The sequence below is a fragment of the Aythya marila genome, assembly GCF_965140915.1.
Source record: "Aythya marila genome assembly, chromosome: 1".
NCBI classification, from domain to species: domain Eukaryota; kingdom Metazoa; phylum Chordata; class Aves; order Anseriformes; family Anatidae; genus Aythya; species Aythya marila.
The window spans coordinates 78,930,751-78,956,662 of NC_139042.1; the positions used below are offsets into that span (position 1 = coordinate 78,930,751).

Sequence of the window (25,912 nt, forward strand, 5' to 3'; positions counted from 1 at the left end):
CATTAGAGAAATATTATCTATATTACACTAGGAAGGAAGGCTCAGAAACTTTTATTGTAAATGATACCTGAGACATTGTCATGTATCTGCAAAGGCTGCTCTTATGCATATTTGCCCATGTCTTAAAGCAGCCACACATAATTCTCAATTTGCACTGATCCAGCTGGGTATGGGGGTGTTTCTGAGTGATAAATGTCTTTCAATTACTTAGAAATGAGAAGCTGCTTCTTTGTAGCAGGGACATTAATCCTTATTTGTCACCTTCATAAACTGATCACCACTGCTCTGCTGATCTGTTGATTAGTTTCTTTAATCCATACACGAGAAATGTCACAAACATTGGTATTTTATTTCTTCCAAAATGAGATTGCTTTTATGACTTTCTTTATTCACAAACCAAATCTGAAGGATTAATTGATGGGGAACTGAAATGTTGTAGCAACCTGTGGGTAGTTCACGGTTGCAGAGTCCTAGTTTTTTGGTGAGGGCAGGAGGATTGTTTTTCCTTTTGACAGTAGAAAGCTTTATTTGAAATCTGGTTGCTTTTGAAGGAAAAAGAAGACAGTCAAATGGCTGTGAGTTCTTATTCAATACTGATTTCTTGAAGACTGAAGAAGACAAAATGAGATCAAGGGAAAGAACAGAGATGTGTGGAATATATATGGAGAGAGCTTATGCTTGGTGTTGGAGGTCTGATTCTGAGGGTACGATTTCAATATGTGTCACTTCATTCCCAGTAGGAGTGACCAGCTAGTCCCTGCATTATCACTGCATAATAAAACCACTGGGTTTGCTCCTACCTCTGTAAGAGCAGATTTAAGAAAAGGGAAAAAAAATGCTGGGCAACAGCAGCTGGGAGAGCAAGGAGTGAGAAGCAGCCCTGCAGCCCCCCAGGTCAGTGCAGCAGGAGGGCAGGAGGTGCTCCAGGCAGGCAGCAGCAGTTCTCCTGTGACCTGTGGAGAGGCCCCTGGTGGAGCACGCTGTCCCCCTGCAGCCCATGGGTCCCACATGGAGCAGATCTCCATGCTGCAGCCCCCCCATGGGTGGAGGAGCCCCCGGTGGAGCAGGTGGATGTGGCCTGGAGGAGGCTGCAGCCCATGGAGAGCTCCTGCAGGAGCAGGCCCCAGGCCGGAGCTGCAGCCCGTGGAGAGGAGCCCACGCAGGAGCAGGGGGCCTGGGGGGAGCTGCCACCCACTCGTGGGGGACCCGTGCTGGAGCAGTTTGCTCCTGGGGGATGGATGGACCCCGTGGTACGGAGCCATGTGGGAGCAGTGCTTGAAGAGCTGCTGCCTGTGAGCAGCCCCCCAAGCTCAGTTGGGGAAGGACGGCATCCCGTGGGAGGGACCCCATGGGGAGCAGGGGCAGGGAGTGACCGTGAAGGAGTGGTGGAAACGAAGTCTCAGGGACTGACCGCAACCCCCATTCCCCATTCCCTCGCAATGTTCAAGGGGGAGGTAGAAGAGGTTGAATGGGGGTAAGATGTTTATAGTTTGCTTTCGGTTATCACTGCTCTAGTCTGTTATCAGTAGGCAATAAATTACATTAATCTCCCTATGCAGAGTGTGTTTTGCCCATGATGATAATTATTGAGCGATCTCCCTGTCCTTATCTCAACCCTTGAGCCCATTTAATCATATTTTATCCCCTTTTCCTTTGAGAATGGGGAGTGAGAGAGCAGTTGTGGCAGAGCTCAGGTGCCCCGCTGAGTAAACCCACCACAGAAATACAAGGCAACTACACCATATGATCACAGAAAATGACACATGATGAATATGCCAATACTTCAAACGCCCTTAGGAAGGAAAAACAAACAGTCTTCTGGCTTCACCAGCCTGATAACTGATTCAGTATTTATGGGATTACAGTTTTTAGAGGTGTAAATATGCTGTTTGAGAAGAAAGATCATAAAATATGTACAGACACAGCTCATGCTTAAAAGATACATATATATATTTGCTTCTATAGAATAGCTTTCCTTTACATGGTACACCTGTTTATTTTTTTGTAATATATCATACAGAATAGAGTTACATACTTTAAAGAAATAGTGGTCTCCAGTGTGAAGTAACTTTTCTGTGCTCACTTTATCACTTGCTGCTGATACAGTGCACTATAACACAGTCCTGTGTCATCAGAATCAGGTCTCAACCATGTGTTGCAGAGGTTCACAAAGTGTTGGAGAGGTTCACAAAGTGTTGGGTACTTGTGGTTTCTCAGCAGCCAGTTTCACTCTGACTAAATGTGGGGAGTATCTTGTTCTCCCTCTTCCAGGGGAGTAGGATTGAACTAGTACAGTGGTGTCAGTCAGCACTTCCAAATACTTACTGCAGCATTTTGGGATGGTTAGCGACAATAAAATCACTATTAGCCATATTACTGAATTTTGTTACATACCTCCTCTGTCTCCTGCCCAGCATCCTTGTAAACACCGTAACTCCCTTACAATCTTCAAAGAATATAAAAAGATACTCTTCATCTTTGAAGGAAAAAAAAACAACACATAAGTGTTTTCCATACTTTTTCTAGCTTGAATACAGTCAGCATTTAGTTCTGCATCAGTGGTGGGTGCGAGGCCTCGCATCTCATGACTTGGCAGAACCCACGATACAAATAGAGCAAAAAATATATATATAAAAAATTGGATGAATAGTTTATTCACTAAAAAGAGGCATTTCTGGGTGACTGGAACAACTTGTGAATCCCTGATGATTTGGTGGATAGTTTCAAATGGAATCCAAATAATGGAGGGAGGTTAGGATATTTTTTTCAGCATTTTTAAATTAAATATTTCTTCCTTGTTTATTATTTTGTTTTGAAAATGTTCTACATTGCATTAGAAAATGGAAGACAAAACAGATGTTTCTGGGGAAAGAAATAAACAACATATTTTAGGCAAATTAAAGTAAAGATGTTTTATTAAAACAAGTGGGAAAAATGTGTTTTACATTCACCAGTTATTGCTGTTTTTCCATTCGTCCAACAAGCCAACCAAACCAGTTATGTGAGCATAAAATAAACATTTTACTTTGAAGATAGTAGCTGGGCTCTGCAGTGGAACATCTGGGATTTGATTTTAACCCCATTTAACCTGAAAAGGAAAGAAGGTCACCATCCAGGCTAGTGTCTTCCCAACCTGCCTAGCAATTAAGTAAGTGAGTTGGTGAAGGACAGTGCTGATGTGTAGCCATGGTAGGCAGCTAAGCTCCGTGCAGCTGCTCACTCACTCCCCTGCCCCAGTGGGATGAGGGGCAGAAATGGAAGGACAAAAATTAGAAAACTTGTGAGTTGAAGTAAAGACAGTTTAATAAGTAACATTTAAATAATAATAATTAAAAAAAAAAAAAAAGAAACAAAGAAAAGCAAAATCAGTGGTTTTTTTTTTTTTTATTATAAAAACATAAAAAAAAAAAAAAGCAAACAAACAAAAACAAGAAATGCAAAACCCAGTTGCTCATGACCATCTGACAGACACCAAGCCAGTCCCCAAGCAATGGCTGCCTTGAAAACTTCTTTCCCAGCTTTTATCGCTGAGCATAACCTCATATAGTATGGGACATCCCTTTGGTCACTAGGGGTTAGCTGTCCTTAGCAGGGGTCAGCTGTCCTGGCTGTGTCCCATCCCAGCTGCTGGTGGACTCCCAGCCTCTTAGCTGGCAGGGAGCACAAGAAGCTGAAAAGTCCTTGACTCAGTATAAGCACTGCTCTGCAATGACTAAAACATTGGTGCATTATCAACACTGTTTTCATCACAAATCCAAGACATAGCACCATATGAGCTACTATGAAGACAATTAACTCTATCCCAGGCAAAATCAGCACAGGCACATACAGCTTCCACAGGACTCATTCACCAACGAACCATATCCTGTTAAAATCAGGCCCATAGTACAAGTGTTTATTTTCCAGTAACAGAATAGTAGTTCTGATAGCTTATACTTTTCCATTACAAATCCTTAAGTGAAAGAATGTGAACAATGAAGTCTTGAAGATGCAAACAAACATTTGTCACAGTCTCAGTCTGGGAGATGACAGCTTCTGTTATCATTCCCTCCTTTTCCATCCTTTACACTGAACTTCTGGAGCCTGACAATATTCCTTTCTGCAGTAAACCTTGTCATTACTTTGGTTATTGATTACTGTGTTGTAGTGGGTGCACTATAAACATCACAAAAATGGCCTCATCCTTTCCCTGTCTGTTCTCACCTTCTTCCAGACTTATTTATTTATTTATTTATTTACTTATTTATTTATTATGACAGAGAATGGGCCAAACATCTTCTGCAGCTTGGTTACTCACTCCCATGCCCAAGCAAAGCCCCAGCTCCTAACCCAAGGTATTTGCTGGGCTGAGCAACTCAAGGCAAGAAAAGCTGACCTAGTTTCTCCTTTTCTCCAACCAAATGGTTGTTGCACAGAGAAAATAAAACATATTAGACCCGATTATTTTGGCCTGGAGGACTTTTTCTAGATTTCCAGGGATGCTTGTGTGAAAGAGTGAGATCCCAGCGGTTAGAACTGATAATGATCTGCCCTCTTACTATCCTGCAAAAACATTGCCCTTCACGAACAAGTCCCAGAGCCATCTGTGATGGGCAGTTGTTTTACTTGTCTTACTTGAATGCTTCATGAAGGTTTTCTCACCAGTAGGTCAATCCCATTGATTTTAAAGTTGATGCTGTCAGACTTTCTCTCTCTCTCTTTTTTTTTTATTTTATTTTTTATTTTTTTTTTCATTGCAACAACAGAATAATATAAAATGCCTGAAAGTTTAGGACTGGAAAAGTAATTTGCATTTTCTTATATGAATTTATGGCAGTGAAACACTTGGGTGAAAAGAGAGATCCAGAATAATGGTGAAACAAAAAGAAGTCACAGACAACATGTTCATCATTCAGAAAATTTTCTGTCTAGAAAATTCAGTGAAACTAGAGTGGGTGCTTCCAGATTCAAATATGTAAAGCTGATATGAATGAAAGAGCTATCACTTTCTTTATGAATTTAGATTTTATGATAACAAAAATCCATGTAAGTGCTTTGATTTAAAAACTAAAATGAAATTTAATGCAACAATTCCGAGTACTGGAAGGCAGTTTTACTTAACTTTGATTTCAGTTTTGATTTAAAATATTACTTTCTTCTATTTCTATATTTCCAATCTAAAAACTTCTTTGACTTTTTGTTCCCCAAGGGATTTTTGACTGCATAAGAGACATTTATTTCCAAATTGTACATTTCCCAGTAGCTGAAAATTTGCTTCTTCAAAAATTCTTGCCTAGAATGTAGCATTGTACAAAACAGAGGGTGGAGAGTTTGAGCTTAATGTCTCATTTCAAAGTGTTTATTTTTTTTTTTAATTTTTTTTGAGATCAGCCAAAATAAGTGAATATATGGATTGTATCACATTCTGAGATCTTTACACTGCTTATTGAAATCATTTTCACACTGGGAGAGAATTGAAGTGTCTTTATTCCCATTTTACACCTGTTAGACTGGATCAGAGAGTTAAAGCAGTTGTCTCAAGAGGCTTGTACTGTAACAGAAATAGAGCTGGCCTTAAAACATTTAAAGAGTGTCTGAATAATTGATATAATTTGTGGTTTTATTAGTGGGAACCATTAAATACCACCACCACCATCACCATAAAAAAAAAAAAAAAGCTGTTCAACACACAGTAAAAACCAGAACAGCTATTTAAAGAAAGAAAAGGGCAACAAAAAAAAATCTGAATGTGCTTTCTGAACATGATAATGCAGAATGACAAAGAGTTTCCAAACAAATACTTCTAAAAGTACTGCAAAGTAAATGGAGCCAGTGTACTATCAGAGTTACGGGCTTTTCAGAGAATGCTTGACAAGATCTAGCTTTAGAAAAACAACAACCAGTACTACTTTTACATTTTGTGCTTGGCAGCTTGATAATGTAAACTCTGAATTGGTAGTGTTACTGTAGGCCTTGTATTCTGTCCTGTAAGAGAAACTATGAGAAAGTTGGTAGACACTAAGGTAACAGTACATAGTACATAGGCTAGTGTGGGGTAACAAGACGCCAGCTAACAACGACTCACTCACAAGCTTTATCTTACCATCACAGGCCTATATCAAGCAGATATCTATACCTGAAATAGCCATCCAAAACTCCAGACTTGCTCAAAAATAAGAGATTGACATTTTTAGGGTCCAGTTCTTTTGACTATGGTGTTGATGTCTATGCTTCACTTAGATGCATTTTGCCCCCCCTTTATAATTTCTTACCATTAGCATAAAAACAAACAAAAATCTCACGTACATAACTTTTTAAACTTTTTTTTTAGTTAGGGGCAAGGAACCTTCTCCAAGAACATGTACACATTAGTGACTATGTTTCAAAGAGCTTGGATGCAGTAGTTAAGGAAGGTGGAGATAAAGTATTGTTTGATGAGGTCGTTACTGAAGCAAGTGCTGTTAGCCTTTTGGTTGGGCAGACACATCAGTTTTCATGCTAGACTGCAATCTGGGGAAAAAAAAAAAAAAAAAAAAAAAGCTGCTAACAGTGTGCTAACTCTTTTTGGGCTTGTTGGAAGAATCTGCCAAAGCAAGGAGTGTGCTTATGTTATCACAAAGTACTCAGTTTTGCAGACCCCAGCTCCTAAGAGTGCCTCATTCAGAAGTATTTTTATCTGAAAATTAGATGTGAAAAGTTCCCTGTATAGTGCAAAGGAGAAATAAGCATCTAGGAATGAGATACATCATAGAGCCTGCTGAGTGGAGAGTTTCCTGTGGAGATAAGTGGGAAATGCTGAGGAGCTTCTAGAAAAGGGCATTTCATTGACATGTGAGATACCACAGTGAGAAGCTGAAGCATCTGGTAGGCAAGTGGTTATAGCATTCACCTGGAATGTGTAGATCAAATTCACAACCTTTCTGCGTTCATGTCCCTGAGGAAATTGTTCATCCACCTTGAAAGACTCTGTGATATGGCCCTCTCAATCACTGCATGTGTTTAGGACACAGACGGGATGAATTCATTCCACAGGTTATCATTTACATCTGGAAAGAGGAGACTGGTCCCGGTCCCCAAGCCAATGTATTTTTATGTGTTTTCATACAAAGTGGCACAGCTTCAGCAGGGATGGTTGGGAGGGGCTCACTTCAGAGCAGTCTGTGAACTGGTAGCTATGGCCCTTTTCCAGTTGAAGGAAGATACAGACAAAAAGTCAGTTAAAGCAGAGGGAGACCCTGAAGTCCATAGATTTTTTACTTTGTGTATGCTTTGCAGCATGTATCAATTGCTGACCTAAAAGCTGGGCACCCACCTTAAACCTTCCCTGGAAACGTGTACCAGATGAGGACCTCCTAGTCTTGGTGTAAAAGACTCATGTAATTTTCCAGGCATAGGGATGGCTAGAAAAAAGTCTGGCTTCATAAAATTGCATAGGCTTTTAGATTTTTAGCAGCAGAATTTTGTACATACCAGGGATAGATATGCAGAAAAAAAATGATATAAAGTGGTTTGAAATGAGGGGGTCAGATTTCACTTATTGTAGCACTTTTCCATATATTTATTTTGAGTGTGTTTTGGAAGCAATTGCTTTCTGTTTGTGCATTTAAATCTGTGCCATGGTGTGGCAGTGACTAAACAATAAAACAAGCTGAGTACTTGCCAAGTATATTGTGATCCTCTGATCCCAGCACAGCATCCTGGATCTAAAATAATCCAGCTGGCTCAGCAAGTGTGTGGATGCCATTTATGGCAGCATTGTGTCAGTGGCAGGAAGGTGAACTCAGAGTTTTCTTTATTATTTTGCCCTCACTGCTTTAAGCCCACCAGGACAGGATTTGCACAGTCAGAAACGTTGATTCTTGTGACTTCAGCTCCCTGCATTGTGCTGTCTCTGGCAGCACAGTCCAGCTGTTTATGCATGTCTAATATGTCTCCTAAGGGCATTTGTAAAGCAAAACAAGCTGCCCCTTCGAGGAAGGTAACAAACAACCTAAACCCAACTGCATTTTACAGAAATTACAGTGACTTGATTCCTACTGCGCTCCAGCCTGTGGTACAGAGTGTCTGGAACGTTGAAGAGTTTTCACTGGGTTTCACAGCTGCTCAATGAAGATTTCACTTACAAGATTTTTCTGTCTGTGAGAGAGAAATGCATATCTGTGGTATATCTAACCAAAAGGCACAGATTCGCACTATCACTTTTGCCTGCTGAATGGTCCTCTTCCATCCCAGCCTGGTCATGCTGTACTGTGAACACTGAAGCGGGCACTGCAGTGTGGGGCTGAACTCAGCTGCAGAAATTTTTGTTCTCCTCATGCAGGTTGGATAACAATACTTGGCTCTTCCAAAAAGATCTTCTCAGTGTTCAGGATCTGCAAAATGGAGCTCTGTATCTTTTCTGCCATGCTTTAAATGCTAGTATTATCCTCCTCTTGTATTGCTTGTTGGAACATATAGTGCAGTATATTCTCTTTTATGCTATCAAAAAATGTTCTACTGGCTTTGAAAAATAATGTCATTTAAGCACATGGTGAACAGGAGCAAAATCGACAGAGATAGGCATGCTTCTCTTTGTCTTGAAATGGTAGCCATGAGTGTAAGAGCCAGGACAATTTAAATAGCATGTGCAAAGTGTCTCAGGGTAAGAAGGAAGTCTCCTGAGGTGGAGATTAGGTCTACTAAACATTAGATTAGATTAGATGCACAATACATTCTTTTCTGCCTTTTTTTTTTTTTTTTTTTTTTTTTTTTTCGGTCTACTGCATGTCTTGACTGCATTGAATTGCTTAACCTGCAGGGTACTACTCTGACATTAAATGCCTGTTGATTATAATTTTTCAGAGTTTGGATACAATCCACTTTTCTTAGCTTAATTCAGTTGAGTGTTGGTTCCTTTGGGTTTCTGAGACATCTCCAGAGGACCTGATACTGGAGATCTGTGCTGTCCTCGATTAGCAAATGGAGGCTAAATACCTAAGATGATAGTATGCAATGCTTTTATTTAGACAACTGCATAAAGTCCCGTGCATCTATGGTAAGATCATGTAGTTCTAAGCTACTATACACAGACACGAAGACAAAAAAACACTGCTAGGGTGTTATTCATCTCATCCTAAAGCAGACATCTAAAACAGCTCAGATGTATTGCATCCTAGAAACACCTATTCTTCGTTCCCTGATTCGTTTATATCAAAGGAGTTTAGGCAACTAGCTCACATATATATTGCAGACATTAAAAGTCAGATGATTATAATTCCACCCTGGTGTAATATCTGATAAACAGTAGAGACATCCTGCTGTTGCTTAATCATAAGATCTTTACTTAAAAACTCTAAGACTACAAAGAAAGGCAGAGACCAAATACAGCGATGGAGGACAATGTACCTTTGATATGGATAGTGTGTAGCTCATTAATTGGCTACTATTTGGCCTGCTGTGTGGGTAATATGATAAAAATCTTGTGACATTACTGTGCTTAGTACATCTGATCATATTGTGGACCTGTCAACTCAAATCAGAATAGGCTTTTCCTAGAAAAAAGACATCTGGTATTTGTATATTTCTAATGGATAATGTCTGTGAAGATTTATTTTTACTTATAAACTTGTTGGATAAAGGTCAAGGCACTGTGTTCTAATATTTAATATCACATGTATTAGTGAAGTCATACCAACCATTACGATACAGTACCCTGAGTTTACTTTTGGGTTATAGGCATCAAACATAGGCATTTAATCAATATGCTAATTGGTTGATAATAGAGAAAAAAAGGTAAAAAAATATAACCTTTCTAGGATTTTTTTTCAACAGGTGTTGTATTCATATTCATTCTGATAAACTGGGATTGTGAGTTTTAAACGCAATTGTGTTTTGTTATACTTATCCTGATTCTTTTGCTCAAGGCTGTAGCTCATAATTTGTGTGTTCTTTGTGAAGACACTCGTCCATGAATAGATGGATTATTTTGTTATAAGCCAACAAGGCAACAAACTCAACCCAACCAAACCAAATAAATAAATAAATAAATAAACAAAAACGAACTAACACCTAATTGAGCAACTGGAATTCACATTGTGCAGAAATGTGTTCACTTTTTCATGTCAATACCTTCAGCTTATGAAGAAGTTTGAAACATAATATGCTATGTTCTTTTTCTTTCTAGGTCTCCTACGTAAAAGCTATTGACATCTGGATGGCCGTGTGCCTTCTCTTTGTCTTTGCTGCATTGCTAGAATATGCAGCAGTCAACTTTGTTTCACGGCAGCACAAGGAGTTTCTGAGGCTTCGAAGAAGGCAAAGGAGACAAAACAAGGTACAACTTGCTCTTTACTCAGGACAATTGACTTTGCCCTGACAGCATTCTTGACATACAGGTTGATTTCTCACTTCAGTTGTTGCCCTTGCAGGAGAGTCTTATTCTAAAATTTCTTCTTGAGTGCTTTACGTGTTGAGAAAGAGATGAAAATTGGCCAGTGTGGTTATTTGCAGTTCATGAAGATATCAATAAATGTCAATAGACTGGTCACTGGTTCCAAGAATGTTATTGTCTTCTTGAAATTGCTGAAGCAGCTTCACCTTTATACATAAATTTATTAGCTATTCCAGTCTGGACTGGCATTATATTTTCTTCTAATCCCCAAATATTTTGCTGATATGTGGCACTAACTAGCAGATAAGGAACAGTCGGAAGCAGTGACACAGATAGTGTACCAATATTATTTCTTTGATATCACCCAGATGTGCTGACATCAGCATGTGCTTGAGACCTATCTTTCCTGTTGATTTTTATGCTAAAATGGGAAATTATTTAGCATAGCCCACTGCAGGTGTGGGCACCAATGTTCAAAACCTGTAAAGTTGACCACCCAGAAAAAGGGAAGGATTAGGACAATTTCCTTTCTATATTCTATCATTTCAAAGTTTGTTACTGATATTAATTTCACTTTTTTTTTTTTTTTTTAAACAAATAAATGCTTTTTGAGTATTATGATTATATCGTTTAATACCAGCAACTGAAATGCAGAAGGGAGGCTTGTTCTTAACTTAGATGTCAGTCTAAAAATATTTTTAGGAAGTCTGTCAACTTTTTTTTTTTTTTTTTTTTTTTTTTCTCTTTGGTAAATGAAAAGGCAAGAATATATATTAAACTGAATTTTAGTCCAGGAGTAATCATTCCCATCGCTATAGCATCTTATCCTTCCTGTATCTGTGCCACTGTTATCTTAGTATCAGTAGAAATTCTTAGGTTTGCTGTTTCACATGAACATTTGCTAGGCAAAGTAAATATTCACTTAAGCTGTGCAAGTGTTTCAAGCTACAGATAATGGTTCCCTTATAAGAGGGATGACAACAATGGCATAGGGCATTTGTGTTTTGACAGGTCTGTCTAATAATTGTTCATTAGCTAATGTAATATTTGATGGACGCTCTGGGAAGCAATCCAGTGCTGTCCTCTGGTTTAATGCTATTGTCAGATGATTTGAGATTCCCGTTAATATTAGATTACGGGACAGAACAGAAATGCTTGCTCATTTGCAGGCACGCAAGCCAGAGGTACCACCACTGGAAACCTCTGTTTCCAAAAACTGCATAGCAGCAGCAGAAGCTGCTGAATTGGGTCTGTAATTTCAGTTTGGGGTATGATGTCTTCATTAGGGGTAAACTAGTTGGCAAGCAGCCACTACTGGTAACACTATGACAGTGACATCATTTGAAAATTATGAAGTTTTGGTCCAGGGCAGTCATCATTCATCTGCTATGGGAAGGATTATTTTAGTGATTATTAAGAGAAAGATACTTAAGACCTAATCACCAGAAGATACCACCTAATTCTATGCAAAATGGGCAATGCCATAATTAAATACTGTGAAATATTCTGTTGGAGTAAGAGACACATCCATTTGCACAGGCTTACTATCACTTTTCCTATGAATGTTTGCACAAATTTCAAAATAGAGAATAGTGATGCTGAGGCCATCTCTTTATGAGGCATCTTCTGTATCTCTTTACCTGAGCTTGTCTCTCACAATGTTCTCAGTTTATTTTGCTTTGAAAGTGGTTCATGTTGTTTTGCATGATGGTCTTCTCTAACAGAACCATTCTTCTCTTTGCGTGTTGTGTACGTATGTCGTTGTGTTGCCACTGTGCTGTTCTCATTCTTGCTGACAATCTGGGGACAGGCACAGACTATGACTGTTGGGAATGAAAGCGTCGAGTCCGTGAGGCGCGTGAATGGCTTGCGGAGCAAAGAGTCATCAGCATATGGGACAGTGAATCAGATCGGCAATTCAAGTTTGAGGGTAAAACCGTAGTGAGAAAGAGAAAGCAAGAGAGAGGTTTCGTATGCGCAGTGATGTCATAAATCAGCGGAATGGATGATTTTCATGGCATCACTAGTAACCTCTGGTATTCTCTTTGCTAAATGTCCCCACAAGATATTCAGTACTGTCCCCAGCATGAACAGCAGTTTCATGTTGCACGTTCTTGTGGCCCTTCCTTATGCTTGCTTTTCTTCCATGGTTGGGTTGTGCAATTCCCTTTCCAAACCTAAGCAAAGTGCATGTATATTCTGAAGGCTAACCCTGTTTAACCTGGGGGGAAGAGGAGCTGTGGGGTGGGGATGGCTGGGGGAGGGAGAGAGACCATGAAGCAGGAGCATAAGGAATGCCTTGAGACAGAAAACCCCACACTGTGTCATCTTTCAGATGAATGCAGTCCAACCAACTTAGGTATGTATAATGAAATACATTTTTACTGGTGTGGTATTTATTCCTGGCCTGTATGCCTTCACTGTTCCTTCTCATCTTGTCCTAAACCTTGTTTAGTGGAGTATGAATAGCTGTGAACCAAAAAATGTATTTCATTGGTTTCTTTTTACTTGTTTGGAGAAGAGCCATGGGGCTGAAATCTTTTACACAGTGTGATGTGTAGCAGATCTGAAGCAATACAATACCAGCTGATAGATCCAGATTACGGGTGAGTTGTGGAAGTAATAAAATCAGTGATGGAGAGAGAAATGAGTTTAGCGTGCAGCTCACTGCTTGCTACCGGTTCATTCGCTTAAATAAAATGTGTCTAGAATTTAAATCTTTCAGGACCTGGTTTTCCGAAACAACAACAATAACAAAAAATCATTGCCTGAAGAGCTTTTAAGCTGTAATGGGCCTTACTTTGATCAAGGTCCGTAAAGTCATTTGATTATAAGATGCATATGATTTCAGTGGATTTTGTACACTGTAAAGGGAATTGCTGGCCTTCCAAATCAAAATGAAAAACATTGCTCCTGTTACACAGCAAAATTAGGATAGAGGGCTTGCAAAGTAATAAATTGTTCTCTTAAAGAGCTACAGTATCAAACAATAGGAGAAAGCCTTCATTTCTGCATTTTTTCTACTGTAGAAATAGTCATACTTACACACATACAGGAATGAATACAAAAATAATTTTTTTAGTGTCTCCTAGAAGATATAATCATTATTCAGTATTACTGTGCTGTCAGTTGAAAGCTGGTGTCATACATCTACAAAAACAGTCCAAGTAAGTAGTCAGTGCTGTATATTTTATCAGTCACTTAGTACAAGTAGCCCAGCTAAGGTTCATGTAAGACAAAGATACCCTCTGCCTAAGGGAAGCTTGCAGAAATCTCTCTCTCTCTCTCTTTTATTTATATATATATATACATGTATATATATATATTTAATATTGGTGTTATATTTACATCCAGGACTGTACAAATAGGGACTATATATCTCTATTTTATTTTATTATTTTATTTATTTATTTATTTATTTTTGCTGTAAATCCCTAAGAGCTGGAGCTGTACTGGAGTTGATTTCCCCTAGAGAACTCCCAACACAGAGGTGTTTTGCTCTAGCAGGGTGAACACAGTAAATACATCAAGATGGAGGTTTCAGGAGCAGTGCTGCCATAGCTGCAGCTCTGTACTTTTCTGCTCAAGAAAAGGACACTTATGTGCATAGGGGAACATAGCCTGTGGTGCCACAAGAAGCCTCATAAGCAGGGAGTTTGGCTTGCTGAGTTATTGCTCGCTGAACTAAGGGCTTATGGTGAATGCGAACATAAAACTCACAGGCAAGTGACTGTGACATAGTCAAGAAGAGAGAGTGGAAAAGAAGGGTGATTGAATATTTATACTGTATCATTCAGTGCTAATTTGAAAAAATAAGGACCAAGCCATGCCTGAGCAAGATTCCTAGGTTAAGCAGCTAGATCTGCAAAACAAGACTGTTCACAGTTTTGTAAGCCTACACCTCTATCACTGCTTTTGTTATTGCTACTTCTGTGTCTTGTTCCTCTTAGTGCTGCAACCCTCAGAGCACTGCACAAAAGCACAACAAACCTGAGCCTGTCAAATCTCTGAAACCAGAAGTCAGACTGGTTAATGTTTCTCTAGGAAAGCTTAAGCTGCATTGTTGGTGTACAAGAAATTGTATTTACAGCTGAACCACTGTTCTGTCACTGCATTAGAAAAGATTGCACTATCAGGACCAGTTGCCACCTTCCATACAGAATAAAACCCTATGTCCTCAGCTACTCAGACCTGCAACTTGTCTGTGCCCCCCGTGCAGTTTCTGTTGGAGGAAATATTGAATGTTTATCCTAAAGATTTGTGTAGTCTTCCTGCTCACAGTGAAATACATCCAAGAGTAATTATATTTCATTGATGAGAGAAATGGCTTTTATTTAATGTATATGATACCACTTTTTGTATATATAGTGTAGAGGCTACAGAAGCCATGAGTCTGATGGCACTGAAGATCTAGTACAGTTTCATTACATTAGAATCTAAATTTTATTAGTGCCAGATCAACTGAAAGAAAAAAACTTATTTTTAAAATATGATTTGTAATAATCGAACAAGACTTGCTTATTTTCCAAAATGATGTGTTTCCAGGAAAGCAGAATTCTGTTTACATGGACTCAATCATCCCTTTTTGAAAACTGTAATAATTATGTTATACGTTCAGTAGTAAAAATGAGTCACAGCACACTAGTATTCATACCAGCATCTCAAAGATGACTTCCTAAATTATTCCGTGGCCAAGAGTAGGGGTTAAGTCTGGGACAGTTAGTGTTAAAATCAATACTTTGTAGCTTGAGCAAAAAACTGTGCAGCTGGAGGCTGTGACAGACTTTAATCCCATGTGCAGGGAACACAGAGCAATACAAATAACAGTGCTGCAGCCAGCAGGGCTCAGATGCATGCAGATTAGCAGAGGGAGGCACAAATGGTGTTTTCGAATGACAGAGCTGGGACTGAGACTCGGTGGTTACAGCAGCAAAGGATAACTCCACTAAGCAGAGGTGGCAGCAGCTGGCCAAGTGGTCCAGAGAACGACTGATCTCTGGATGGAGCTGCCGGTGGGCAGGCAGGTACCCTGAACAAAACCATTGCAACTGTCAAGGTGATCAAATGTTTCCATCTTCAAAAAGGAGAAGTACGCACTGAGCAGTAAAGACCATCTCTGCCATTTTAATCCTATCAAAATCCCTCCACCAGACCCCCAGTAAATTTTCTGAGCTTTCCTAGACTTGCCAGTCAAAAAAATCACTGCCTTTATCCTGAATTTGCCTTTAAAGCACTTGTTACTACTGTCCCCAATGGAAATTTTTGTCCACTAGCATCTGTGCATACAGCACTCAGTGGGATAACATGCAGGGTTTGCGTTATGTAAGATGCCGCATCATGTGAATAATGGAAGTGCTCAAGGAAAGCCCTCTTTGGTGTTCTATTTTTGGTACTCACAGAGCAAGCTGTAGCACATGAGCTTCATTGTGAAAAATAGGAATCAGAGTCTGAATGGCTTTTTCTCTCTCTGACATCTTGCTTACTTAGCGGATTAAAGAGTGGGTAGCTCCTGCTGTAGATAAACACGCTCAAGATATTGTGGTTATTTTCCTTCTCCAGGGCAATTGCATTAGCACTTTAATGTAATTGTGCAGAAAAATTCTAGCAGAAGATAAATACACCAAAATGATCATTATCTTGAAGTAGCAGTCCCATATACAACCACACAGAACCAGTTAAGCAATAGGTACAATACATTCCAACACGTTGCTCTTTCCCTTGCAACTTCATCTGAATGTCCTTGTTTATCTTTGTGAGCATGAATAGACTAGCATTGGCCCTAGTTAACATCAAAGTATCTATTATTTATTAAATGGGCTTACTGTAGTGAGTTTAAACAAAAGTATTCTTTCAAACTAGAAAAATATCTTTACAGATAGTCTAGCTCTAGACAGAAGCCTGAAGAGTGACAAGAGTCCTAAAAGACAGAGTAACCTGTAGAAAACAAAGATGTTCAGCCAAGGGAGGGTGGTATACAAGCAATGGATCAAAAAAATTTAGTAACACCAATGTGTTCAGAAGATTTTCCAGTGAAAAGCAAACATAGAAAAAGAGACAGTGGAAGAGGGATCATTATTATTGTTATTTTTAATAAGGGGCTGTTTACAAGTGTTGTGAAAAATGATATTAAAGTTTTTGTTGCAATATTGTAAGAGAGAAGCTAGGAAAACAAAATAAGTGAATATCTGTGATTAATGTGTGTTATAGCTTCAAACACTATGCAATGATGGATTTTTTTATATATTTCATTTGAAACTAAGAAACAGAAGAGAAAAAGGACAGTTATATTTCCAAAGAGAGAACTCTGAAACCCAAATAATAATAAAAAAGGACACATTAACCATTCTGTAACTAAAGGCAGACTAATTTATGGAATACATAATACGAGTTTCTGAGAAACACCTCCAGGTATCAAGTCACAAATATCTAAGCATTTAGAAAAGATGGTAGAGTTCATGTATACAAGCTGAACTATTGTGACTAAGTATCAGAGTAGAGACAGAGCCAAGTGGACAAAATCAGGAGAACAAAATCCATAGTTCTATGAAAAATATAAGGGAAAAGGAGGAGTGGAAAAAAAATGCCTAGCATAGAGGTATAAAATCCAGAAAAGTAGAGAACTGATAGGAAGCTGATAAGACTGCAAAATGGCAAATATTAATATTCACTGAAATGAGCAGAAAGGTGCAACATGGAGCACCCTGTGGGAGAAGGGGCTGTAGGGACCAGGCTCTGCTCCAAAACACCAGCCAGGACACAATGCAGAATAATGAATCACGTTGGCTAGCTTGCAAGTATGCTAGCACATTAATCCTTAGCATTAAGTAAGATATGAACAGGATGTAAGTGTCACAGAACATAGAAGCATAAAGGGGCTGTGGAACAATAAAACCCACAATATTTCAGATCTAGAGCTATGAAACAGCAGTATGCTGTGCCACCTGGGAAAGGTAGGACTGGAAAAGCCTGAAGGTGTACCTGATAGAGTTTTTTTGTTTGCTCGGTAGTGTTACTCTTGCTTTAGAAGCTCTGAGTCCTCTCTTGTACCTACCCAGCATGCAGTGGCTGAAAAGATCAACTCTGAACCGACAAGCCTTGAGGACTGAAGTTTGCACTTCACTTGAGTGAGTTTGTCTTGGTAGTTACTCATGAACAGCAGGAAATACACCAGAAATGAACTCTGCAGTTTTCCAGCTCATAAAAGGTACTCTCCAGCTGGGTGCAAATGTCTCATTTTTTATTATACCTAGGGGAGAGTGCAAACTGAAAATAGGGCAGAGAAAGCTAAAAAGAGCCAGGAAACAGTGTTCTTATTTTTAATGCTTTAAAGCACACAAAAAAAATAGCTTTTCAAGAACCACCTGACACAGGCATAAACTTGTGTTTTCCAGATTATTTTAGAAAAGGTGGTTCTTTCATTGGCTGCATTCTGACCTATCTTATTTAATAAAAAATCCAGTGGAAAAAAAAATGTTGAATACACACTTCATGATCAAAAATGAAGAAGGAAGGCTTCAGGAGGAGTACACTTAACCTAAATTGTCCCTGCCCAAGCGTCCAAGAAAAGAATGAAAATACATTGCAGTCTCAAGACTTTGGTTTAGGCTGCACAAGGTGTCAAGGAAAAAAAAACTTTGTCCCATGTTAGCTCCTTTGTTTATCCCATTGTAGATACCTTATCTTTACTCTTTTCCTGCCCAGAATCAGGATCCAACAAGGCCCTGATCTCAGGGTTTCTCACTGCAGGTGGGAAATGGAAGGTGAAGACACCTGGGAGGAGGACAGTTTCTGATCCTTTGTCAATCACAACACTTCTTATCAGTTCTGAGTTCTGTCCTAAGCTTCATAGCCAACTGACGAGTATTTCAGCATGAATAAGAACAAACTAGTGTTTCTGCAAGAGAATGAAAGTGTGACACTGTTATAGCCAAGCATAATACAGGCTAAGAATATCAGCATTGCTATATCAGTGTATTTCTACCCAGATTTGCAACTGTGCTTGCTCTACCCATCTCCAGAGGATAGCACACCAGTTGTATCAAATTACATGGTAAATTGGTGAGATGGGCAAGTGTTCAGTAAGATCCATGAAATGCACATTTACATCTGACCCAATTAATCCCGTTCTCCACAGGGGATGGAAGCTGTTATTTTAATGTAATTAATTGTGAAGCATTCTGTAATGATGTTGTCCAAATGACATTGTGCAAAACCAAATTGTATTAACTAGATTTTTGAAACCTCATGGTTTCTCAAGGTCTGAAAAACTTCATGGGTTCTAGTAAAATCCAGTTTTTATAGGACTCTTAAAAAAGCGGTGTTACAGTAATTTCTTTCTTTCTCTCATTCATTTTTTCCCCCCAAAGGGAAAACAGCACTGTTTTGTATTTCTTTTTCACATTACTAATCATTGCTTATAGCAAACTGATTGGTCAGAGACTGATTCTTGACACCTTTAGTTTGATTTAATGATCAGAGATGTCTATTTCACCTGATCCACTGCTAGGAAAAGATGTTAGTGTAAATATGGGTTTCTTTTTTAATATTTTATTTATTATTATTATTGGTAATAGAAAACGGGCAATTGGCCAACTGGGAGTAGGTTGTAGGGAATGAGATTTTTTTTTGCTACAACAGGAGGAAGGGGATAGGACGAGTTACACTGGGAGAAATAAACACCTTGAAGATCCACACATTCTGAGTGCTTGCTACTGAGTCTTCCCAGAGTCCTCAGCCATTTCAAATTGGAAGCATCTGAAAACTTTCCAAGGCCAGCCACAGGTCACTTACCCACTTCCATTCTCTGTGACTGGGCTCTTCTCATGGCATCTCAGAGCTGGCACAGCCCTGGGTCTGCTCACCCAACACTTCTGTACTCCAACAGGATCAATGCCAAGAAGGACTGGTAGTGTTACTATTGGTAAGCTCAGTTTCTGGTGGTTGATTGGGTGTTACTGGCAGAATAAGTATGCCAGAGTGTTTTTAGCTCTTGGATAAACAGATTGGAAAGGTCAGAAAACGCTGCTGTGGTTTCCTAAACATGTGGACTAAAAGAAACCGAGAATCATGCCTGTAAATTTCTGCATCAAGCTTGTAACTTCTGCTTGAGGTGTTGTATAGCTCTTTGAATCATTAAACTTCTAACCCGTGTGTATAATTTCTCACACAGACACTGTGTGTGCATTTGTACACACACACATATAATCCACTTGCATAAGTGTAGGTTATTCTAGTGAGGTGCCAAAGTTTTGATTTCTCCATATTATGACAAGACTCTGAGGTGACAGGAAATCTTTATTTTGATGCCTCAGCTCACTTTCTTCAACTGGTTCTACACAAAGCTGTCTGAGGTCATTTTTTCTGCCAGTCATGTGGAAGTGCTCTGCTTAGGACCAACTCATTCATTTTTCTGTTAAGCCTTCCCAAACCTGCTGGTGGTGGAGACTTGCCTTCATGTGCTTTGCAATCTTCATCTGCCAAAAGAATAGCTAATTAAGAGTGGGGATCATAAACCCTGTTCATTAAGGATTATCTGAGTTACACAAACACAAGCTCTTATATTCCATTATAGGAAAGCAAGTCTTACATTGCCTCTTCAGGATGCAGCTTCACGTTGGTACCTGCATGGATCAGCCCTGATACTCTCCAGCACAAACTCTCCAAGAAGTGTATCTATCTGTTGTCTGTTAACCTACGTCAGCTTCCTTTTTCACTTCCATGGAGGTCTCACTCTAATATGTTTTGTCTTGGTTGTCAAATTGATAGGCAAGGTCAGTGCAACAGATATTTCTGCAAAAACCAAGGTTCTAGCACATTCACAGTCTGGATGCTTTGCAAAACATTGTGTAAAATCAAATACTAAGTCTCCTTGTTTGTTTCATCTGCAGAATTATAGTTTTTTTTTTGTTTGTTTGTTTGTTTTTTTTTCCTGTGCTGAGCATGGAAGGCAAAAGAAATTATAGAAAGTCTAATTGAGTGTGATGCCATTACAGGCTGATGAAATGAAGACAACTTGTCCTTCACAAGGTGCTCTTTTACAGCCGTTGGTACCTTCTGTCCAGAAGACATACTGCTAGGTCTTAACACTATTTTATTTTTTTTTTGCTGTAAGGTACCTAGTTAGATTAGTTAGGATGTATTTGGGTGTTGCCATGTGTTTCATTGCATGTTCAGCATAGGTGCTAATACTACACAAATAGTTTGTCCAATCTATGACAGGTTGATGACCTTGCCACCATCATAGGAATTCCCATGTGAAACTCAGGGGGACATTCTTGTGTTCACAGATATTTACACCAGTGAGTGGGTACTCAAGTCTTCAGAAAATTACTTTGTGCTCTTGCTCATTAATCCTTCAGTTCTATCAATAGGCTACGTAGTTATTTCCTATAAACTTCCAGTGGCTCTCAGAAAAGACAATTACATTTCTTGTAAGTTTTGCAAGCTCTTGTCCCATCCTTTATAGAATGGCAGTGGCAAATTAGGCAGCTATTTAACTGCAGTTTGCTTATTAGACCATAAAGTCAGCCAATATTCTAGCAGACAGGTCATTCTGCGGGCATTTGTGTGTGTAAGTGTTCATGTCTAAGGTGAAAAAGCAGAGGAGGCATAACATATTTTAGACATTATTCTCCCTACATTACCTTTTCATTGTGATTCCCAGAGAGGTCACCAGATCTCATTTGTGCTTGTCTGCCTAGTCATTGTCAGTTTCCCCCAGGCCCTCACATACTGGCATGTCCTGCCATGCCTGGGCTTCAGGTTTTCTGAATTTATTAATTGTTGTTCTCTTTCTGAGCCTTTTATGTTTGGATATCATGCTTCTCACTCCAGGTGGCCTCACCAATATTTCTATGATTTGCCTAGCAAAACTAACGGGGATTAGTCATTTCTTGATTTTCATGCTGTCTTCAGAATTATCACTCTATATAGCTGCATTTTTTATTATTTTTTTTTTTAGTTACTTCACATTCTTGCCTACCAAGAGTTAGCTTAGTTGCTCTTCCTACCCAGTTTGCAAATAGGCTTTATGCCTTTTCAGCATATTCAACGTATTCTTCATTGTAGCATTTGTTTTCAGCTTAAACTTTCTACCTGGCAATAGTCAAGTCTCTCATCAGGGACACCATAGAAGTGGATTTCCTCTCAGTTTTTTGAATGAGATTCATAGATTATTGAAACACTTTTTGTGAACTTGCTCTTAGATGTTCATACCATCCCCTCAGCATTTGTGCAACTAGGAGTGCACGTGCCCTTTGGAGCAGCCAGAATTGTGTGGAGTGAATAGGGTCTTGGCAGTGAAGAAGGATCTTGTACAAGGTTATTGAGGGAATAGAAATAACCAAAGCCATGTGTTAGATGAAAGCAAACAGGATGACTAATGACTTTGCAAATTGTAATGCATATTCACAGGGTACATTTGGCATTCGTCATGAAAAAAGTAAGGCTGAGTTCAGTGACTGTGTCTCCAAGGAGAACCGGGCTGAAAGAAAAAGGAGGAGAGCTAGTTTTGTGAGGCATTTTTGGTATTTGTATTTTCTTTCCTCATCTGATGTGTTTATGTTTGTACAATGATATGAATAAAAGCAGGAACATTTTAACACACTTAAGGAGTTCAACATAAGCTAGCTTCATCCTGCTATCCCACATTTCTCAGATGGTGGTTGTGGGGCTATTTGTCATCCTTGACCAATCCAAGGGAGTAAACAAAAACAATGGAGAAAAACAAGATTATTTGCTTCCATAATTAAAACATATATATATATATAATAATAATCATATAACACTAAGACAGTTCTGCTGTGCTATATCTTCACCTTTTATGTTGGCTTCAGATCCTACAGAAAAGCAATTGTTTAGCTAGCGGTTACAGTTCTTTTTTAAAATGTTTTTGAGTACTGTCATTTTGTTCCTTATTTTGGAGATTTGTCCTAGATTTGTCTGTCATGAACTGCAGTGGAGTCAGTTCTGTATTTGCTGCTAATGGGTTAGTCTTTTATTATTCTGCCCTTACTGTTACCTGTGCTGTGTGCTCATGTGGAGGTTGTATAAACTGTACTTTTTCATACAGAACCACACAGGAGTGTGAAAGAGAATAATAAATAGTCAAAAAAAGGTAGTTTTTTGCAGGCACAGAAAATGTTGTTTTGCTCCCTAGCCGTAAATAAAGACTTTTTTTTACGTTTCCACGAAGGATGTTTTTGTTTGTTTGTTTGTTTGTTTTTTCCCCCAAGTACACAACAGCTCTTTTAAGATGCTCTGGTGCTGAATGCTCTTATTCTTTTATTACTTCTAGATACTGGTGATGCCTGCTTGTGCTGTCTGTTTCTTATTTGCTCTTTGATCTTTGTTCACTTTCCCTTGTGGCTTATGTTGTGTTATTTTGTTGTAAAAGCATTTTATTTATTTATTTATTTTTTTACTGACATATGCAGACTGATGATTTCATCACGTTTTGTTCAGTTATTGCTTTTCCCCTTTTTCTGATGAGTTATATTGTGGGCATTTATAGCTAGGGTTGAATATCAGACTTGTATCATGATATGATTGTTTTTATCTTAAACTGGTTTTGAGTCGAAAAGCTGTTATTTCCTGAATATTTTCCCAACCCCATATGATGCTAATAGATGGTTTTATTGCATGTGGAATCTCAGCCAGTGCTCCCAGTCTCCCTTTTTTCCTGTCACTGCCTATGCAGTATGTTTCTTGCTGCCCATCCCAACTCTCATGAGTCTGTCAAATACCTACTTCGTTCAGCTCAGAAACAAGAACCAAGCTCTCCTGTGGTATTGTCTAGCAGAGGAGAGATAGAAAAGCATTTTGGGGGGCATACCATTCCTTACCTCTTCTGCAAGCTGCAGGCTGCCTTAGCCCGAGGCAGATACCTGTAATCCCAAGGTGGGTTACCTCAGGGTGATTGGCAGGCTGTGGTGCAATGTGAATTTCTACTTTTCTTTCCCCCAAGTCCTCCTCTCTTGTCTTCTGTATCAAAGTGAAAATGTCTTAGGAACTGGTACCAGATTCATATGAAACCAGGGATCATTTTTACTAGCAGCTTTCGAAGCAAAGAGGCTTAGGCTTTAGCCTCTTTGCATGTTTTAAATATGCAAACAGCATTACAATGTTGAGGAAGCTGCCTGTCCTGGCCAGTTATTGATTCCTTTTCCATTCCTCATATTATAAACACAGAATCAGAGGCTCACAGAAGACAGGACCAGAAGGGTCCTTGAGAGCCAGCTGGCACTGCCAGCACCAGGCAGCACACTGGGAGATTTACAGTGGCTGATAATATTAATCAGTGCTCTTAAACAGTTCCTTCTGTAACGTGCCCAATATATCAGGAGGGAGTTTAAGAGAGATTTGTGAGGGATTGCTCCTCTGGGAGACTGTGAGCTGAATTATGTCTCTTCGTGGATGTGCTGACCTGTAGCTGAGTATTTCTGATTTACACCCTGTAATTCTCCTTGACTCACAAGCACTCCTAGAACAAAGGTCAGTACAAAGGACTCTGAACAATTATTTACCCTTCTGGACAGGAATAGCAATAGGCTCTTTCTGTCCCAAGGCTCTGCAGTTCCCCATCCTCGGCAGCAGCCCAGGTTACACAGCTGCTGATACTCTGCTAAAATACAGCTACATGAGTTCATATTCTGTAACTTGTGCTGATCTCCTGCTAAGCTGCCTGCTTTCTGAGTCTCTGCTCTCATCCTTTCTTAGCCCTGAGAACGGCCCTTCATACTCCAGCCCCTTTTAGAGGTCATTCCTAATTTTAACTTCTGCCTGGACGGAGGAAACAATTTTTCAAAATACATGCGAAGAGACAAGATTAATCTAATACTTATTTTGATAGTGATATAAAACTAATAAATGCATGATGCAGTATAAAAGCAACTTGCCTGTGCAATTAGCTTAGTAATCAGACATTGAAAAACTATGGGAGAAGAGCAGGGCTATGGATTAAGGTACATAGCAATTTTCTTTATTTAACAGAAAAGCATACAGAATTTTAATTAAGATCAGGAGACTTTACATTTACTGCAAGTACTCGTGGATTGCTAACGTGACAACTGGGTTTTGACAAGGAAGGACCATACAAGCCAAGACTTGAAAGCTGGCAGGTAGGAATACAATGACTATTTCATTTTGGGCCTGGCAAGAGAAGATGCATCGGAAATGAATATATGACAAGTGGGGAGTATTGGATTTCTGTATGAGGAGTTGACAAGTCAGAGAAACAGCAGCCATATATTATCTGTGATGGCAAAAAGATCACATCATTTATGACCTTTGAAGCAACAGGAAAACTGAATGCAACATCATCTTGTAATGATCTAAGAGAAAGCTGTCTTTCTTTTTTTCTTCCTGGTTATATATAGCTGTTAGAGAGGGCCCTGCTGAGCAGAAAATGGAACATATGATCAAGGGCAGTCCAGTGAGTCAATTTACTGACTAATACTGTAGATTATCATGTCAAATATATAGCAACAGCATTATGAACAATAACAAAGCCTAGATTATTTCTTTCCCTGTAAATTGAAATGAAGATGTGATTGGAATTGTCACACCTCGGATATATGAGCCAGATTCTCTTAATCATCCAAAACAAATTGCCTTATTCTTTATATTGATGTTTATTTTAGGAGCCATTCCAAGACTGGCAAGCTGAAACCATCTATTTAAATGTGGCAAACACATTTAAAAAATATCCTCTAGACAATTGTCCCCTCAGGTGGTAGTTCAGTGGTCTTGCACTTTGAAATGCCTGCTTCCCTCATACCCATGGAGGGATAACTGAGTCTTTCATCTGATGGGGAAAAATCACTCGGCACAATGTCATGCAGAGATGCTGCAAATGGGCTAGCTATGGAATCTTCAGTAAATCATGCTACCACAACGCTAGTGGGGCAAGAGTCCTGTAGAAACCCCAGATGTTTGTCATATGGATTTTTTTTTAGCCCTGCCTTCTGTCTTCCCACGCTTCAGATTTTCAGTGACCAAGCTTGAGGAGTGGGATATTGCCAATACTGTGCAGACTCCATGGCCTTGTTCTATTATTTTTGTTTCTTTCCACAGTACAGGGAGAACATACCCACATGTTTTGTAGGTTTGTTTACTGTGTTGATCAATAAGGTGGCATTTTCTGTAGCATCAAATTGAATGCCACCTGAAGAGAAAATACAGTTAACAATGAGCTTTCCTGCACAGTAGAATTTCCACAAGGTATAGGAGAGGTTCATTTAATTATATAATTTAAAATACAGCTAAAATACAGGGTTCTTCTATTGTCAGGGTGTCCAGACTCTGGGTGGAAGTCTGACCACCTTTCAGTCTGTCATACATTCTCAAAATTCTACCCAGATCTGAATGAACAACAATTTAGGGAAATAACACTTGAATTGTGAGTCATTGTCACACCTTCAGGAACAAAAAAGAACAATCAATGTTAGTGATCTCTAGCCTTCTTTCTCTAAAATGAGAGCTCAGAGTAATTGGAGAGGCATTTACTAACTGTTTGCTAAAGACAAACAACAAAGCCCAAATATTGCTTATCTGTTGAATATAATT

General features: G+C 39.2%; 1 protein-coding gene across 2 annotated transcripts in view; it reads left to right on the top strand.

The window, feature by feature from the left end:
* The window catches only part of GLRA2 (glycine receptor alpha 2), a gene marked incomplete at both ends in the record, with an annotated part of 130,177 nt that overhangs the window by 91,977 nt on the left and 12,288 nt on the right, over positions 1-25,912 (top strand). For both annotated transcript variants that reach the window (XM_082753525.1, XM_082753524.1), the window contains one exon: positions 10,142-10,291. In XM_082753525.1, the coding sequence (XP_082609651.1) occupies positions 10,142-10,291 (150 nt within the window). The remainder of the gene's footprint in view (positions 1-10,141; positions 10,292-25,912) is intronic.